The 19410-nt window shown below is 34.7% G+C and overlaps 1 protein-coding gene across 2 annotated transcripts; it reads right to left on the bottom strand.

The window, feature by feature from the left end:
- Nucleotides 1-2566: 2566 nt before the first annotated feature.
- si:dkey-52l18.4 (uncharacterized protein LOC560708 homolog) lies at nucleotides 2567-6199 on the bottom strand. 2 transcript variants are annotated; one of them, XM_053507047.1, is made up of 5 exons: nucleotides 5952-6199; nucleotides 5037-5381; nucleotides 3767-3925; nucleotides 3576-3604; nucleotides 2567-2762 (listed from the first exon to the last, which is right to left on the bottom strand). In XM_053507047.1, exons 1-5 carry the CDS (start codon nucleotides 6013-6015, stop codon nucleotides 2658-2660), a joined length of 702 nt encoding a protein of 233 aa, XP_053363022.1. In that variant the 5' UTR covers nucleotides 6016-6199; the 3' UTR covers nucleotides 2567-2657. The 2 variants fall into 2 exon arrangements, with proteins under 2 accessions (XP_053363022.1, XP_053363023.1); XM_053507048.1 differs by having other exon boundaries at nucleotides 3767-3922; nucleotides 5952-6198.
- Between the last annotated feature and the right edge of the window lie 13211 nt (nucleotides 6200-19410).

The following is a 19410-nucleotide window of genomic DNA, read 5'->3' as shown; positions in this document are numbered from 1 at the left end:
TCAACTAATGGTAGCTAACAGTAGCTAAACTAGCTAACTGGCAAGAAATTAGCTACACAGGTCAGAGGTTAATGTTGGTAAACTGTAGATAAATTATTTAGCACTTAGTTAGCTAGCTAATATTAGGTAACAGTAGCTGCTTAAAGTTAGTTAGCTAGGTGGTAATGTTAGCTGGCTTACTAAAAAAAAGCTCACCAGTCAGAGGTTAATATTAGTTTAGAAAAGCTTAATATAATGCATACTGTATGCTAGGTTGCGAAAACAACATAGAGAACTAACAAAGCTTTCTATGCTAATCTTAGACACAAATAGCTATTTAAATGATTACAGAAGCTAACGAGGTCAAAGTTGGCTATCTAACAAATGAACTAATATTTAAATTTAGCTTGCTATGCTAGTTTGCTAGCCACTATCAACCTCTAACAGGTAGTGTGTTTGAGTAAGGGAGGAGTGTGTGATTTTTAAGCCTGAATATACCTAGAAAACATCCCACCTCAATAATATGCCTTATTTTTTTCTCTTGTAAAGGAAAATATTCTTATTTTTTATTTATTTTTATCCCCTTAACTTGAATTGTACATATGCCAAAACATATATTTCCAGCACTCTGGTACTTAGTTCATAAGTTTAAAAAAAAAGAATAATAGAAATTGTGACTCGTGAATGTGCGATTTAGATTTTTATTTCTAGAACGAGCAAGCAAAACAGCACTTTCTGACGTGTGTGAGAAGCTAAAACTAAAGGATGGGTTGTGAGTAAAAGAATCTACGTACAGTGTGGTTCTAGACACTGGAACGCTTTACCTGTAGTGAGAGATTAAAGCACATGGCGTGTACCCGTCCCGGAGCAGAGTGTGTACTGGAGTGTTTGGACAGAGAATGTGTGTGTTTGGAGTAGCACTGCTACTGCTCAGGAGTTTTAGTTTGATACTGACATAATTTATTGCTTCTAAACCTTCTTTCAATGTCTGTAAATTATAATTGCAGAGTAAACTGAGATGTCAATAACTGCAGATAATTTAAAGATTATTCCTGTATATGTATATTTGGTTATGTACTGTGCTATTGAGAATTTATTATAAAATAAAATGTTGTATTTTGTGTCAAATGTGTCGTCCCTTTAATTACGATAATAAAGAAGCCAAAACAAAAGCCTAAGACACGACTATTTATAACCAAACTTATAGACAGAAAGTAGAATTATATAAATACAATGACAAAAGCCAAGGTGTAATGCATACTGGGAAATGAAGTCCAAAAGGACCCGTCAAAATAAAGGTCCAGATACAAAACACAAAAACTATGACACAGAGCGCCATTTAATAATAGCCACATACTGTAATAACCCCAACCTGGAACTACAGTAACACAGACTTGCCTGTGATTTTACAGTATTATGTAAAATTACATTACATTCATTTACATAAAATAGTCCATAATACTGAAACACCCCCCCAAAAAAAAAAAAACATTGATAGTGCTGTGCAAAAGTCTCGAGCCACCACTTCATATTAAATTCAATTAAATTGGAACAAACGTTTTACTGCAACACAAGAAGGGCTGCAAAGAACCTAAATTGGTTGTTCACGTAACAAACGTAACTCATCAGCAACCTTATTTTTTTATTTCTTATTTATATCTGCTAAATGCCATAAATGTTAATGTTAGAGGACCCCCATCCAAGTATTGAGTGTATAAATTATTTGTTTTTTATTCATCTTAGGAAATGTTATAATATTTTAAGAAACTTGATTTTTTTTCATAAGCTGTCAACCATAATCAAAATTTAAACAAACAAAAAAGGTTTAAAATCGTTTATTTTACATTAAAGAATATAAATATACAATGTTCCCTTTTAAAATTAGATTATAAAACAAAATGAACTTTTTCATGATATTTAAATTATTCAGGATGAACTGTATATAAGATATAAAAGCTACAGTAAATATCCAGCTAGTCATTTAAGTAACCATGAGGAAATGAAATAGCTAGAGAGATTCACAGCTTACTTGAAAGAAGACATGTTTTATGAAAGAGTGGCAAAGACTGAATTATGACAAAAGACATGATAGCAAACATGGAAAAGTTTTCTAGTCTAAAAACGAATCCTATCTCATATTGACGCATGGTGCTACAGTACAGTAGTAGCATCACTATAACGGTTACCATCAGCCTCTCTGACAAATATTACGGGCTCTATTTTTTATAGATTGAAACGGTGGACATTTTTGAATTGGTGCATCATAATAATTATGGTATGTAACACTCCATATTAAAATGATTTATAGTACTAATGTTTAAAAATATATATATACAGAAAAATATTAACTTTGTGTTTTCAAACTTTATTATTTTTACATTGTATTGAGTTCTTTTTACAGTTTCACATTTTAATCAGTTTAACATTTTATAATACACATCTGATCATAACCATGTTTTCGACTGATTTGTAAGGGAACTTAAAATGAAAAAAAAAAAAAAAAAACTATATTTACAGTATACCACACTGCTATTTAATTCTTAATTCAGATTTAGTTTTTTTTTTTGTAAAAAAAATATATATATATTCTGGTCAATTGTATATACGAATAGCTGTGTTAACCTGAGCATGAAATTATTTCAAAAGCATTTAGACCACCAGTTGTCTTCCTGAGAGGATTAAGCTTGGGAGAAGCTCAGTGTGGAGTAAATGACGCCCGTGGTTGGCGTGTTTTGTTGAGCTGTTCTCTGCTGTCTTGGACGATCCAACACTGCATACACCACCTGCACAAATAATCAGTCCTCAAGGTTTAGTGCCTCAACAGTTTATATTATTATATTATAGTTTCTATTATTAGCTCTGTAATTTTCCAAATTTGGTAAATCCACACAAGATATGACATTTCCTTCTTAGGTTTTTTCACTTGAGCTTAAAAGCTTAGAGAATGTACAGTATGAGGGCAGCGAGAACACTTGAACCATGCAGAAACACATAAAAAAAAGAGGAAAATCAAGATATTGTACATTTTTTGGTAGAAGATTTCACCAAAGTGGATCAGCCATTGGTCCTGAGGGTGTGTGTGTGAGACAAGTTTCAAAGGATGTTTTTTTATGGCATGATAAATATGGACGCTTGTATTGCCCAAGCTCAGAATCAAGTCACAAAATTAAAACAGAAATAAATATATAAAATATACAAAAACAAATATACACTTGTTAAACTGTGCAGTCAAATATATAGTGATGCTCACTTAACTTCCTTTCGCATATTATTTTGCCACCCTCTTTTTACTCCAAGATGTAAAGTTGGCAACACTGTATACAGTATTAAAACCAAACCATCGGCCTGAGTGACAATTTCCCTTTGGTATTAATAAGGTATATGTCTGTCTGTCTATCCATCCATCCATCTACAGTATCAACATTCTGAATGCAGATATCCATAGAAAATATTTAAGTAAAACAAATATCTATGATCTACTTCTGTATGTCGCCTCATAGCTTCAGCAACAGCAAATAATGAAGAAATTTCAGTTTCAGAAAGTTGAACATGAAGAAGAACATGAACTGATACAGAGTAGGAGAAACTGTACTTACATCCACATTTGGTTTAACTCGAGCTGTGGCTACAGACAGGAAGAAAAAACAAACGTCAGTGACATGACCCGAGGCACCTCACTGAACATAATGTCCAGACAGAATATGTGGAGAGAATATACAGTACAGTATGTCCATCTTTACACTCTGGCAGGATGAGAACAGTACTAAGAGTGAGGTTAAGATCTCACAGTTGTTTCGGGAGCGTGGTGGAGGGACGGGAGGCGCAGGCCGGCACTGATAGGAGAAACACAAGGCCAGAGCGAGAGCCAGAAGAAAACACAGACTAGCTGCAGCACAAACCATCAGCCTGTGAGAGAGGGTCCTCCCTGTGGACGCAGGATCTACTGCTGAAACAAGAGAAGATACAAGTTACAGTAGGCTTTGGGAGAATTCATTTCATTCAACTGAAGTTATTTTTTTAATTTAATATTGTTTATACAGTATATATAAACATAACATAAGTAATACATGCATATATAATTGTCCTTTTGTCATCAGATTATTATTATTATTATTATTATTATTATTATTAATAATAATAATAATAATAATAATAATAATAATAATATGAATTCCTGAACACTAAAACAAACATAATACAGGTTTTATATGTTATTGATAAATTGTATATGAGGCAAGAATTATCCACACTCTGGCTGTAGAATTTATTTAAATTAACTTTTAGAAAAGACAAAGATAATTTTCAATACATTTGTCCATTTGTCAACAACGGTCTATATCCCCTTATTAAAAAATGTTTTAATAATTCACAGCTGTCTTCACTTCTTTATCAGAACTCTGAATCTTCATTCTCATAGGGCTGCTTTCGGTGGACCAAACAGGTGAAAGTCTTATGAAGTGAGATCAGGACTATAGGGAGGATACTTCAACACCTCAAAACGAAGGTTGTGTCGACAGTGTGGGCGGAAGTGTGTGAACGTGCATCGTCATGCAAGGATATCGGTTTAAGGCTTCAGCTGTTCAATTAATGTCTCACTGTAACGAGCATTGTTGATTGTAAAACCTATTAAATGATAATGTTTCAATACTGGCCCTTGAGAATCCCAAAAACCTGTAAGCGTTAATGAATTTCCCAGCTGATGGTCGACTTTTGAACATTCTGTCGGTTGGCGATTGAGGATGTTTCCGTTCCGTTTCCTCTGCCGTTTATTCTCAGGCTCATAGTGATGAATCCGCGTCTCCTCATCAGTAATGATTCTCTTTAAAAAATGCTCACCTTCCTTATAGTATCGCTCTGAATTTAGTTTGGAGATACCCAAACACTTCTGTTTAAGCTGTTGTTTCGGCACCAGGTACACCCTCAGATTACTGATGTTACACGTTCACACCTGCACAGCACTGATATATAAGCAGAGTGCAGATCATTTTTGACTCTCCCTTGTATATGTGCGTATACACTGTATAAGCAAAATTAAAAGAGATACATATGATACATACTGAATTGATTGGAGCTACTTGCAGTCACATTGATCAGCGTGACATGACCCTGACTGTTGCTCTCTTTCCATTTGATGTTGCAATGGTACGGCCCAGAATCCGATTGGTTGAGGTTGTGGATTTCGAGGACGAGGCGTGTGGTGGTGTGTGAGACGCTGATGTTGGAAAGTTGGACACGTGGAGATGGGTCGAGCAAAGCAAAATGTCCTTGGCTAATCCCCCATCCTCCTGTCCAGTTCTGTGCACAGTGCTGGACATCACAATACACAGACACGCTACCACCTTCAGGTTTGTACAGAGTTCTTCGGGAGGCTACCACTGCGGGTAAACACTCGCTCACACACACTGAAAGAGAATGAATTAAATGTGCAGTAAATCAAAGGAAGTCTGTATAGCAGGGATTTTTTTTAATCCATTATATAAAACAGCCCTGTTGAATTCTCACGCATGTACGTAGAGTAAGCAGTCAGTGCTTTGTTCTTTCTTAATATAAGAAGCTGTAATTTTGGTCTCATTTTGAAAGAAAGAGAAAAAGAAAGAGAAAGTAAATGAAGGCTACTGAGGGAATTGAAATGAGAGCAGGATCTAACTAACACTTGCGCTAAACACTTTAAGATGTACAGTTATCGGAATCCCTGGTTAATTATACTATCCTTTCACTAAGTCATGTAATAGCTCAAACCCGCCCGGTTTTTATTCCTTATTTACTACTCTCTTTTTTAAGAGAAAAAAAATGGTACAGTAGTTCCTCATATCTGTGATCGTAAAAAGTTGATGTCTCTTAAAAAAAACACAAAATTATTCCCCAAAAAGGAGCTCATACATTTTAAAATAAAAACTAACACATTTTTTTGTTACCAAACAACAACCGCATAAAAGAAACAGAGCAGCAGAAGTGTATGAATCTTACAGTACCTTGGAAATGTGACAAAAAGGTCAGGATTCCAAAGAAACATCCACTGAGAAGATTTTTTAGCATCGTGTGTCTTAAAAGTGTCCTTGAACATTCCTCTGATTGTTTCTATAAAACTAAAAGAGATCGTTTTTAGCACGAGGCGTAAAATCCATGACTGTAGCACACGGTGAGTTCATCCTGCTTTAACTTGTGGTTAAAGTTCACTTCAGTTTCAGACTTTTTCAGTTTCATGTCCATTGTAAAGCCACTTCATAAGGAAGGAAGTCCACACTCATTTTTCCAAGTGGAAGAAAATATCACGGGTTTCCTGTGCTCAGGGATTTTTTTTTTCTATCATAAAGAGCCTGCACATTTCCTTTACTGAAATATCAATTAGATAAAAGACACTGGTGTTCAGTTTTACTTTAAAGAGACCTAATGATTGAACCTAATAAACTTATGATGAAATTTAAACACCAGCTCATCAATGTGCATTTTGAACATTGAATTAAAATAAAATGTAAATAATAATTAATTGTTTGTTTTTATTTCTTTTGGAAACCTACCGTGTTATATATTATTTTCTTTATTGTATTTAAAATGTTTTATTTAAATAATGATTTTCACATTTTTTTTAAATCCTATTAACATTCTATTAAGGATTGATTTTAAAAATCATCATTTAAAATTTTATTCTTGAAGTTAAATTTATTTATATGTACATTTAAGATTTTGTACTTTAACTTTATTTTTCATACTTTGTAGATTTTTTGTCAGTTTAATTTATTAACTGTATTTTTAAACAAATACATTTTTCGTATTTATTATGCTTTTTTGAAAAATGGTTCTTGTTTACAAGTTTCATATTTGATTTTTGTTACCATTGCTTTGTTCCTCATAACACACATTGATTTACTGTAAAAAGCCTTGTTAATAATTTTATTTTTTAAAACAAAAGTTAATGAAACAGTAGAATCCACTAAATACAGATGTTTGCAATATTAAAGTAAAATATTACTTATGCTCCAACTGTAATACCTAACACGTTATTAAGATTTAAGTCAAGAACATTTGTTAATCTTTGTTTTCAATTCTGAACTTAAGCACTCAGAATTGAAATACAGATGTTTCACACAGTTAATGTAATCTTCAGTCTAATCTATTTAATAGTTTATTACCTTCGCTTTAGGACTTTAGGATGTAAACTGATGAACAAATTTCTAAATATCAATTACTTTCCGCACACATGCCTCACTGCTTAGCTTTGCTCATGTTATCTACACAAACACAAGGTGGTGCTAAAGCTCAGCACATATTTGAGTCTGTTTCTTGATATGTGTAACTGTGAGAAAGATATGATTTTGTAGTTTTTCATCTTACGTTTCGTTGCTGCATGTTTCTCATGTTCCCACATCCACACTAATTAAAGTAAGACTTTATTATCTTGGAGGAGGGAAAATAGTTTAATAAACACTGAAATAAAAACAACTAAACATGTACAATATAAGAACTTAACTGTGGCGTAACGTATAATTCCTGCATTACTTTGATTTGGTATGATAGCTTACATTACAAATAAAGTATTTATTTAAAGCATGGTGAAAGGTTTAAATCTTAGAAAGATAATTTCCTTATTGTCTACGATTGTAATGATTTAATAATTATTAAAAAAAACCCTGAATAATGTTTATTTAAAAACTACAAAAAAGCTAATGACTTCATACTTAATTAACAATAATGTAAAACATTTTGCTTTTGTAAATCTTACTAAACAGTAGTTTTATCTTTGTTACCTTAAAATAAATTATAATAATAATAAAAAGTCCTCAGTATGGATCTCTTTCAAATGGTTGAGATGTCCCTTCATAGTAAAATTATTAATACATTTGCAAATAAATGTGAAACACATTATATACATCGCTAAACATGAACTATATATAAACAAGAACTTAAACATGGAGAAAATTGTGCAATTTCTAAATTACTTTAATTTGGTTTAAATCCTGACATTGCACATGAAGTAGTACACAAAGATGTTTTTTTTATTTAAAAACAGGCATTAGCATGATGAAAGACCTAAATCTCAGGAAGATCATTTCCTAATTGTCTGCGATTGTAATTATTTAATTGTGAAAAGAACTTCAAGCGATTGTTATTTTGACCACCTGAATAATGTTAATCTGAAAATACACAGGCTCTTGTTGTAACTAGTACTAAAAAGCCTTATATTTAATTAGCAATAATGTAAAACATTTTTCTTAGGTAAATCTTAGTAAAGAATAGTTTTATCTTTGCAACCTTAAAATAAATAAATATATAAATAAAAAGGCATTCGTATGACTTCTTCCAAATGGTTGAGATGTCCCTTTATAGTAAAAGTATGAATACATTTGCAAATAAATACGAAAAACACATAAATTGCCGTCAATTTTTGATCCACTTTGATTTGATTCAAAGTTTTTTTTTTTTTTTTTTTTTTTTAAACAGCCATTAGCATAGTAAAAGGTTTAAATCTCAGGAAAATAATTTTCTCCTTGTCTGTGATCGGGTGATTGATTAAAAGAACTACAAAAGAACTACAACTGTTGACTTCATACGGAAATAGCAAGCTAACTAGTCAGGCAGTAGTTTTCCATTTCAATTATAACAAATGGAGATGAATTAAATCCAATTAATTAGCAATAATTTAATAAAAAGGCCTCAGTATGGGCCTCTTCCAAATGGTTGAGATGCCTCATCATAGGAAAATTTAAATAAATGTGAAACACAAATAAAATTCTTAAAAATCATATATTTTTCCCACACAAGCCTCACTGCTTAGCTTTGTTCATGTTATCTACACAAGCACAAGGTGGTGCTGAAGCTCAGCACGCTGAATAGTTATGTAGTAAATTAATATGACATGGAATCTTGGGGGGAAATGAAGATTTTACATTTTAAAAAGGAAATGAAGAAAATCTGTATAAATTTAAAGCATCAGCCTCATCAAGCAAACCAGCTTGGTTTTTGGGGATGGACTCTTTCCACACATAGAGTTACAGTAAATAAGAAATAAGTGTATTGTGCACTTCCGTGTTTTAGTCATGCACAAAAACTTACTGTACTAGGCTTAAATCATACACTAATCCACACATGCACAAAAATGGCTATTCATTATTCTTTTCTGATAAAGTGTGCACATCGAGCGGTCAGCAGTTGTGGTCCAGGGTTTGGCTAAGAGCTGGGGTGTTTTCTCACGTCAGACATATTCAAGTTTGTTTCTTGATATGTGTAACTGTAAGAGAGATATGATAGCTCTTTACTTAACTTTTTGTTGCTGCAGGATCACCCGCCCCGCTATTCAAACATGGACTTTATCTTGTAGGAGATAATGCGGAGGAAAAAAAGCAACAACAAAAAAAAAAAACACAAACTACATACAAAAAAGATATAAAAACTTAAAAGTGGCAGTAACAGTTCTGCCTAACTTTGATTTTGTCCGAATACGTGACATTACACACCCCTGAAGTCTTTTTTAACCTAAAAAAAACATTCATTAACCTGATGAAGCGTAAACATGCTTTAGTATCTCTAAAAATACACTATTGTAGCTGGTACTAATCAGCTTGCAACTCGAAATTGTCTATGGGATCATTAAAATACGGTACGCACCAAAATATATACTGAAACTCTCACATTTCAAACACACATTTGCAAAATCTATCTATCTATCTATCTATCTATCTATCTATCTATCTATCTATCTATCTATCTATCTATCTATCTACCATCTATCTATCTATCTATACCAAAAAATGTTTTTAAAATGACTAAATCTAATTATTTATCAAAAATGTTAAACATTTTGCTTTGTTAAATCTTACTAAAGTTTTTTTTTTTTTCTCTTTAGGTGTTACCTTTTTTTTCAACAGGCCTCTGTATGGGCCTCTTCCAAATGGTTGAGAGGTCAAATCATAGTAGAAGTATTAATACATTTGAAAATAAATTAAGAAAAAAAGTTGTGTTTGTGCAAAAGTAAAGAAAAAAAAAAAGAAAGAAAAAAATTACACTCAATTTAAAGACAAAGCAACCTTTACTGGATATTTTTCCGCATCGCATACCTCAACCAAATGGTAAAGCAGGGTAAGTCAGGTTCAATTCAGTACAATACATTTCTTTAATAAGAATATGATATCATGAATCAAAATGTGCTATACCAAAAATGTTATTAAGACGTTTAAGGGTTTAAGAAATAAAAATGCAAGCCAACTCATCACTCAAATGATCAGCTATATACAGTATAATTTGTTTTTCCTTGTTATTCACAAAAGGGTAATAACTAAACAGGAAAGCAAGAGCATATAAATGTGCTAATGAACTTTCAGAGACAAAAGCTCTTTTGAGACGCCGTGACAGTGTGCCGTTGCAGCAAACCCAGACCACAAAGTGATTTAAACCCTTATTTTGCAACAATCAAACTTTAACCACTGCAGCAAGAGACAGTTTAGAGGAACCGCTGGTGTACAGTCAGGAGGAAATTGTCATATGTATTGCTTCATTTTCCACAAAGCAGCCTCTCTGGCTGTATTTAATGTCAGCTTTTGATAATGTGTCATGCACACCCTGAATAACATGACACTGCTTGTAGATCTTTAACTACATGATTCAGTTCAACATGTGTTTGTAATTAAGGGCCTTTGCTGTAAGTACGTCAGATGCAGGGTGTTGCATCAAAAGCCATTTCACCCAGCGAAAAGAAAGACGAAAGTAATCCAGAAAGTCAAAGACGTTCACATGGTATCAGTTTAAGGTTATGATTGTGATTTTGAACGGCTCTGATAAGCCTGTACATAAGGACGTCCTAAAAGTGAGTCTTTATACTATACGAGAATATGAGAAATAAAATCAGAACAGCAACAGAGTGTGTACAGTATGTGTGTGTGTGTGTGCAGAATATTCCCCCGAGTTTTTTTTTGGGCAGCACCTCGGCGAGGGAGGGACTGGAAAGCTGATCTCTCCTTCCCATTGTTTCCTGCAGTCAGACTTGATGAGAAGCAGATGCGGAGCACGTCCGAGCTGCACGTATCTCAGGATACGTCTCATTTCCCCAGGGAACGAAAAAAAATAAATAAAAATGAAAGATGTAGAAACAAAAGCAGACCTCCGGAGTTTTGCAAACATCATGACCTTCTGAATAGAGAAGTACTCCAGATTTCTGTTAACTGGAACGTCATGGTTAATGATGCAAATTTAACTCCAATGATTCAGTTTGAGAAGTTTTGTAATGTTTTTAGTCAAAATATATTATTATTATTATTATTAGAAGTAGTCGTAGTAGTTAAAAAAGTATAGTAGTACATTTAATGAGAAAACATTGACTATTAATTTATTCATTAGTGGTGTTCAAGTCAAATTTCATGAAAACTCTTTTATTTCTTTATATAATTCCCTACTACACTAATGCACTTGATTATCTAGTGCTGTTCCGACTGCCTGCTTCACGTCTGTAGTGCTGACCCCCCAGGAACTCCTTTCAAACTTGTGAAAATGAGTTGGTCTGGACTGATGTGGTAGTAACTCCCAGCAAGTTCCTGTAAACTGGTTTTGGTGCACAGTTGGAAGTCGTGCAAAAAAGAAAGAACGACTTTGATGATCAAACCAGGATGTTTTTTTTTTTTTTTTAAAGAGGGCGTTCCACTCTCTGAATGTTCACCAGAGCGACTGCAGTGGGCTCTGAGCCACCTCAGGCCAGGATCATAATTCACGGATGTACAACCTTCTTTAAAATGTTTGCACCATTCAAATGTTTCACTGCAGCTACAGTAAGAGTCTCTGTACTCTGCTTGGAGGCTTATTTAAATGTCAACTGGTTTTATGCAATCATTTCATCACAAGTTACGGTTTGACTGAAACGCCCCTCGTCTGTACGTATGTATTTAGTTAGTTAGTTTTTTAAAGGGTTACACATAAGAGTGCTACTGTAAGTGGACAAAAGTGCTACTACTGTATAAAAGTGCACAACCATTTCCTCTTTATTTCTCTTCTTCAAATTCATTCACTCTATATGTACTGTATATACAGTAATTGAATGCAAAAGTTTGTACTCCCCCAATGTTTTTTTTCCAATAAAATACTTCCATTTACAAACCAAAATAAAAAAAATTAAATGTCCAGTTAAGAGTATTTTTCTTTTAAAAGACATTCATTGAGTTGAAGTCAGCAGTTACTGTATGTTTAACAACTGCTCAAAAGTTTACCCCCTTCTGACATCCTCTAGAATGTAAATAGCTCTTTGTGCATAAAAATTAACAATATCACTCATCATCTATATTCCTGTTTTCAGGGACACGGGGGCACAACGCAGGGTACATTTACATTTAGGCATTTGGCAGACACTCTTATCCAGAGCGACTTACATTTTTATCCTTGCTCAAGGGCCCAACAGTGGCAACTTGGTGGTTGTGGGGTTTGAACCTGGGGTCTTCCGAACCGTAGTCCAATGCTTTAACCACTGAACTACCCCTGGCCCCCGTACCTGGTGGTACACCCTGCACAGGGTGCCAATCCATTGCAGGGCACACACATACACACACTTACACACTCATTCATACAGTACACTACAGGCAATTTGGGAACGCCAATTAACCTAACCTACATGTCTTTGGACTGTGGGAGGAAACCAGAGAACCCGGAGGAAAAGCACGGGGAGAACATGCAAACTCCATGCACACAGAGATGGGGATTAAACATGGCCAGGAATCGAATCCGGACCCTGGAGATGCAAGTTGACCGTGCTAACCACTACACCACCGTGCCGCCCAAATGAAGAATATATAGATGTTTATCACCTTCTCCACTGGTATTTGAGAAATGGAAATCAGGCAAACATTTATTATAATTTCCATTGTGTTCAGTTGTTGCTGTTTTTTTTTTACTTGTGATGGTAAAAAAAGGTAGTATGGTGGTTTACTGGTTAGCACTGTCGCCTTGTGCCTCAGGTCTGTGTGCAAGGAGTTTGCATGTTCTCCCCATGTTCTTGGAGGGTTTCCTCCCACAGTCCAAAGGCATGCAGATTAGGCTAATTGGCATTCCCAAAATTGTGTGTGAATGTTCCTACCATGGTAGTACAAATGGGAATAAATACAATGATCACCATTGGCCTCAAATGGTCACTGTTGGCCTCCATGGCCCCTTGTTGGACTACAGAGGTTCCTAGATGGATGTATAGATAATAAGAAAAAAGAAAGTAAAAGAAAAGTTCACACTAAAAGTCAAGTAAGGGTGTGCAAACTTTTGCACTCAAATTCTTTCAAACATTCAACATTATGAAAAAATATTATTCATTCCTGTTTTTAATTTCTGATGATGAACTACTCCATTAATATTTTGATATCGAGAATACACTTTTGTTTGCCAGGATTATTGCGTCCAAGTGTGAGTTTGTTCAATCTACGCTTGAACACAGGACATGCTGCACTCTGAAAAGCTTGGCTGAGGTCACAGTCTGATCCCTGATCATGTTGCTAAGTGGGCACTGTTTCAACCCTCCCTAAGAATGAAAACAAGGAAGCATTCTTTTCGCCAGATTAGGCTGGTATTGTGCGTCAAAAGTGGCACAAAAACTGTTGGATATAAAAAAATGGTTTTCAAAAAACATCCATTACATCTTGTTTTGGGCAGGTTGGTTTATTACATCATATCTACTGTTGTCCCACCCTGTCGGACATACGGTACTGCCCATGAACAGTCATGTCCAGGAAGTGGAACATATGAGTGCAATGGATAATTTAAGATCCCCCACCAAGCGGGCCACTCCCATGGAAAGGGTTAAAAAGAGATGATTCAGACATGGTTCTGACGGCATGTTTGACTTTTTGTGACTTGCGAGCTCTGGCACTAAAGCTCATGAGGGAAGTGCTTCATGTCTGTGTGGGTTGGACAAGCCGTGACATGGTGAGATGGACACTATTGTGTAGATATCGTGCGAGTTAAGCTCGGAGATAAGAAACACAGTGATGAGTCTGTTGCAGCAAAGGCAACACCAAATTCACAGCTACTGTTAGTGCACACTTGATGAGAATGTCAACATGATAAAAGAAATGGCTCAGTTGAAGGTGTTGCATTTATCTGTTGTGCTGCTGTTAAGAAGTGATAATCTGATAGAGTAGGAGTGAAAATAAAATCATAGATTTTATACAAGTTTTACATCAATCAACAGTAACGTCAATACCACCACCAGGTGAACTAAACAACATTAATCCCACTAACTATACACTATCAAACTGGTGACCAGATCATGGGCACCCAAACATAACCCAGTGCACCAAAGCCCGCCATGCACAAGGCTCCATGAATCCTGATTCGATTGATTGAATCTGGGATGCGCTGGACAAACAAGTCTGATCCATGGAGGTCCCACACCACAACCCTTTTTTGTTCTGGTTTTGAAATCGTTGTTCTGTTCTTTACTGAGATAACAAAGTTTAAAACCTTGGTTAAAGATCTAGAACCATCCTCCATAAAGAACAATTTAAAGCCTACATTACAGTATATTGTAAATGCTGTCCGTGCATGTGACGTTAACTGTAATCATTTTAACACCATTACCAGTTATAAATGTTGATTTTGAACATCATTCTGTAAAAAGGTCTACTGAAACTTCCAGACAAAAGCCAATAATTTCTGATGTGTAAAAGCAAAGTGGTATGGAAACTAATCCTTCATCTCTACCTAAAGAGATCAATTCTAGCAGCACCTTGAATAGGTCTTTAAACCCTGCTCCAACTTATCAGCTTCTAGATCGTCAACTTTAAAGCCATGAGTGTCACTGCACTCGTCTCCATGCTGTAGATTGCTACTGGAGGTGATGAGCAAAAACCAGCTAATGTCTAGCGCAGATCAGTTACATAGCATGGCCTTTTTCCTTTTTTAACTTTAGATATATGGGGAGTTTTGATCAAGAACAACATATTATTTTAAATAATGTACAATATATAGCAAACTATAGCAATAAATACACTCACTCAATCAATTATCGTCTATACCACTTTCTCCTGTATTCAGGGTCGCAGGGACCTGGAGCCTATCCGAGGAGACTTAGGGCACAAGGCGGGGTAAGCCCTGGACAGGGCATAGGGCACACACACATACACACACTACAGCCAATTTGGGAATTAGTCTACTTTGTATATCTTTGGACTGTGAGAGGAAACCCGGAAGAAACCCACTAAGGACGGGGAGATCATGCAAACCTCATGCACACAGAGACAGGAATGGAACCCGGACCCTGGAGGGTTAAGGCAACAGTGCTAACCACTACACCACTGTGCCGTTTAATGGAGTACACTTCTTATTTACTATTTCATAATTAGGAAAAGGTTCCTCAGAAGGTTTGCGGGTTATTGGGACAACTCTTAACACTAAGATAGGAATCTTTCACAAACAAAGCGAGAGAGCATTTAGAATAGTTGTGCAGAAAATGTAAAAGGTAAACACGCTTTCTATCTCATCTTTGGACACCAAACCAGTTTTGTAATCTTATCTAAGATTTTTTTTTTTCAGTGATGCAAAACGATGTATAAAGCTTAATAGTTAATTCATGCTCCAAACCTTATTGCTTTGCTGCACTTATACATTACAGACCATTACACATGCTTTATTTATTTATTTCTTTACTTTTCCGGGTTAAGCTTTGCACATGCTTTTGTTTTCTAAGAACTTATTCATTCAGTATGGAGATGTAATTATAAGTTTGAGTTGGATCAAAACCATCTGAACGGTGCCCTGTTTGGCAAACGGAGCTGGAAATGTTCAGACTGACAAAGTCGAGTGTTAACAAACTCTCTTGACCTCTGCTAAAACATGCAGGAAACCACATACCGGCCTTATTTCCTTCAGTTTGACGGGTAAAAACTTTGTGTTCAGAAATCCTGTAACACGAGCCGATTCGTGCAAAGACCACTTATTCTCTGAATGCATATTTTTACTGTATGTCCTGTGAAAATACACAAGTATAAATATTGCGAATGATTTTTGCAAATTACAGGCTTATCTAATCTCATGCGCTGTATTAGATTAGAACAATGCGATATTATCTCATTTACGATTAAATTATCTAGAAAATGCTGTTGACATAATGCAGGTCCTTGTCCATTATTTTGCCTAATACGTGTAAATGTCTGACTGTAGCGTTGTTAATAAAGTTTACAGTTTAATTACATGTAACATCACCTGTTAGCTAGACTGTGTAAGGAATGGCTTATTTAGTAGTAATCATAAGAAGTAGTTGATTAAGGGCTGTGAAGCAACCAAGAGCTGAGACTAGGATTAAATCCAAATCTAGATATAGAAATTTAGAGCACTAGACATGAGGCGATGTGGGTGTACTGTAGGTATTTGGGCTCTGACAGTTAATTATCCTCAGCTACATCAATCCAGGTGAAAGTTTATTCTATCTTCTTAAATATTTTCTTACAAATGTAGTACAGTATTTACTTTTCATTTTAGTTGACTGAGACCCTGAACATTTAGTTAGCGATGATGATAAACAAGGTCCTAATAAACAAGGTCTTCTTCTGCACCCCCCCCCCCTTCTTAAAACTAGCTGTAACTGTAACTATAAGTTAAAAAAGTTTTTAAAAGGTCCACAAAAAAAACTTATAAAATGTAAATAAAAAAAGTCAAATTAAGTGCAAACTAACATAGAAAAGAAGCCAAACCAGTGAGACCTGAACCAGTGAGAAACAGGTGCAGGTGATCAGGCCAGTGATTATTATACCGGTGATGCTGAACTCTGAGTGGCTGGAACAGACGAGAGGGGAAATGAGGTCGCTGCCCAGGTTGTTAAACAACCAAGTTTTCAAATTGTATTTTTAGTAAAACATTTGTTCACATTTCTTTAGTTTAACCTCCAGATTTTAAATCGACCTTTGTACTATACATTTATTACAATGTGTTGGAAGTAATAAGGTAGAATAAGGTAGACATTTTCTCACCCATTGCATAAGGAACACACATTCCACATGTATATCTGATTTACATAATAAACTTCACAATTTGCTTCTCCAAATCCTAATACCATTCAAAATTATAATCATTAAAATAATAATAAAAAATGTTAAAGGAAAAGCAAAAAGCAAAATATAATGTAAAATAAAAAAAGTAAAGAAAATGCAATTAAATAGGGCAACAAAAGTGAATGTTAAAGTGAAAAAAAAGAGTAAAAATTAAACAAAATTGTCAACTAGAAATGTTAGTAACACAATTTAAATAAAAAGATAAACGCAAATGCAAAGTAAAATACTAAAGAAAGATAAAAGAAAAATACAAAAACATCTATTTACAGTAAAAACTGTTCAACCAAAAAAACATTAAATTCGTCTAACAAAAGTAGATGTTAAGAAAAAAAAAGTAAAAACAAAACCATAAGTAAACAGTTACAAGGTAAAAAAAAAAGGAAAAAAGGGGGGGAAAGTGCTTTTGCATCAAAATGCGAAAGTAAAATGTTAAAAAAAAAAAATCGGATGCAATTTAAAATAAAAATCAAAAATATATTAAATAGGTAAACTAAAGTAAATTACAAAAGAAGTCAAAAAAGCAAAAAGATTTAAAGAAAAATGCGAAACATTAAACACAAGATAAATACATCAAAACAGACCTAAGTAAAACAAATGAAAAAAATTAAATAAGGTAAAAAAAAAAAAAAAACCTGGAGTGTGTGCCACAGGTTAATATGGTTTCTGGTATCACTTGTTTGTTCTCATCTCACGCAACAGTGATGATGCACGATGACTGAGCACAGTTGTGTTAAAAAAAAGAAAAAAACACACACCCCAAGTAAAATAAACCCTGTGTATCTTTTAACGACTTTATATGAATGATTATCTTTTAACGACTTTATATGAATGATTAACTCGAGCAGTCTGAGACTCTGGTCATTTTTGCATCATATCTGTGTATTTTTCGGACTTTGCTTCTCCTGCGTGTTTATTTTTCTGGTTAAAACAGCAACGATGGCCTTTTGCCTGTTTTTTAGAGGCTCGTGTCCATGAGGACGTGCCACTTAAAGCTTGCTAGAATTTCAAAGAGCTGAATGTTGGCGTTAATTCAGCGGAGCTAAGACGAGACGTGAAAGCCCTCAGTGTGTGAGAAACAGCCACAATGCAGAACTGATCTCAGCCGTCCAGACTGAAGTCATCTGGAGCACGTGGGCACCCGTTTTAGCTTTCTTCCATGAGAAGTTTGTTGACTGTTTCGCTTTGGCAAAGACAAGTGTCTCACAGTGTCTCTTTATTCCGTCTGTGTTTACAAGTCGTTCTGTCCTCTTCTGTGTTTCTAATGCACAAAAGCTACAAAGAGAAACACTTTCAATGCACATGGCATGTTCCGTACGAATTTGCTTTAAAACTGAATATCAACACTTTATTATGAAATCATGTACAAAAATGCTGCATGTCATGGGTCACAATGTTATGGGAAAATAATGCGAGGGTGGTGTGGTGTAACCTATCCAGAAGTGGAGAAACCTGTTAATGCATGCAAGTTGATTATTTGCCAATAACTGCATCTTTTATAATCCAGCGATTATAATTTTCAATGATATTAGGATCTGAAGAAGCAAAGTTGGATTATGAAGATGATTATGTAAATCAGAAATACATGTGGAATACTTGTCAACACATTCTTAATAAATGTATAGTACAGTACTGTGCAAAGGTATTGACCCCCCCCCCCCCCCACACACACACACACACAATTTTAATGAAATTAAACTAAAGAAATGTTTACTAAAAATACAATTTAAAAAAATGATGTAACATCCTCAGCAGCGACCTCATTTCCCCTTTCGTCTGTTCCAACCCCTCAGCATTCAGCATCAGCAGTGAACTAATCACAGTCCTGTTAATTAATAAAGCCTTCAACCTTATTTATGGATTAATTGTAATTATTGTCTGCTTTATACAAATGCTATGCAAATGTACAGCACCAGTCAAACATTTAGACACAAGTTTTGGTTTATTTTTTACATTCTAGAACAATACTGGAGATTTAAAAACTATGAATTAACATACTGCATTAGGTAAATACATAACAAAAACAACAGTCAGTTGTTCCTTCTAGACACGAATGTCAGCTGATCTGGAACAGTTTGTGCAACAATTGCAAAACCTCTCTCATCAAGATTTTCCCAGGAAAGCAAAACCAAAACGTACCTCTGCTGCAGAGGAGACGTTCATTTACAGACACTTCAGAAATCACCAATTAATAATAAACAGCACCTCAGATTAGAGATTTACAGAGCAGAAGTAGCAGATATACATCTTAATATCAACTGTTCAGAGGAGATTATTGTACATTTTGGACGCCTTCAGTATTGTTTTAAATAATATAGAATCCAGAAAGTAATGTTTATTCATTAACTCAGACAAAAAAAAAATAAGTAAAGACATACCATAATATAATTTTACATTATAAAATAGCACTGTATACCACCTATTACTA

The sequence above is a fragment of the Clarias gariepinus genome, chromosome 11 (genome assembly GCF_024256425.1).
Source record: "Clarias gariepinus isolate MV-2021 ecotype Netherlands chromosome 11, CGAR_prim_01v2, whole genome shotgun sequence".
In the NCBI taxonomy this organism is placed as follows: domain Eukaryota; kingdom Metazoa; phylum Chordata; class Actinopteri; order Siluriformes; family Clariidae; genus Clarias; species Clarias gariepinus.
This window is presented reverse-complemented; position numbering and strand designations above follow the sequence as displayed.

Coding starts and splice junctions, on each gene's coding strand:
- si:dkey-52l18.4 (XM_053507047.1), bottom strand. CDS start 6,015: ATGCTAAAAAATCTTCTCAGTGGATGTTTCTTTGGAATCCTGACCTTT. Junction 3,926..5,036: donor AAGTAGCTCCAATCAATTCA/GTATGTATCATA, acceptor CTCTTGTTTCAG/CAGTAGATCCTGCGTCCACA. Junction 2,763..3,575: donor GAGTTAAACCAAATGTGGAT/GTAAGTACAGTT, acceptor TTATTTGTGCAG/GTGGTGTATGCAGTGTTGGA.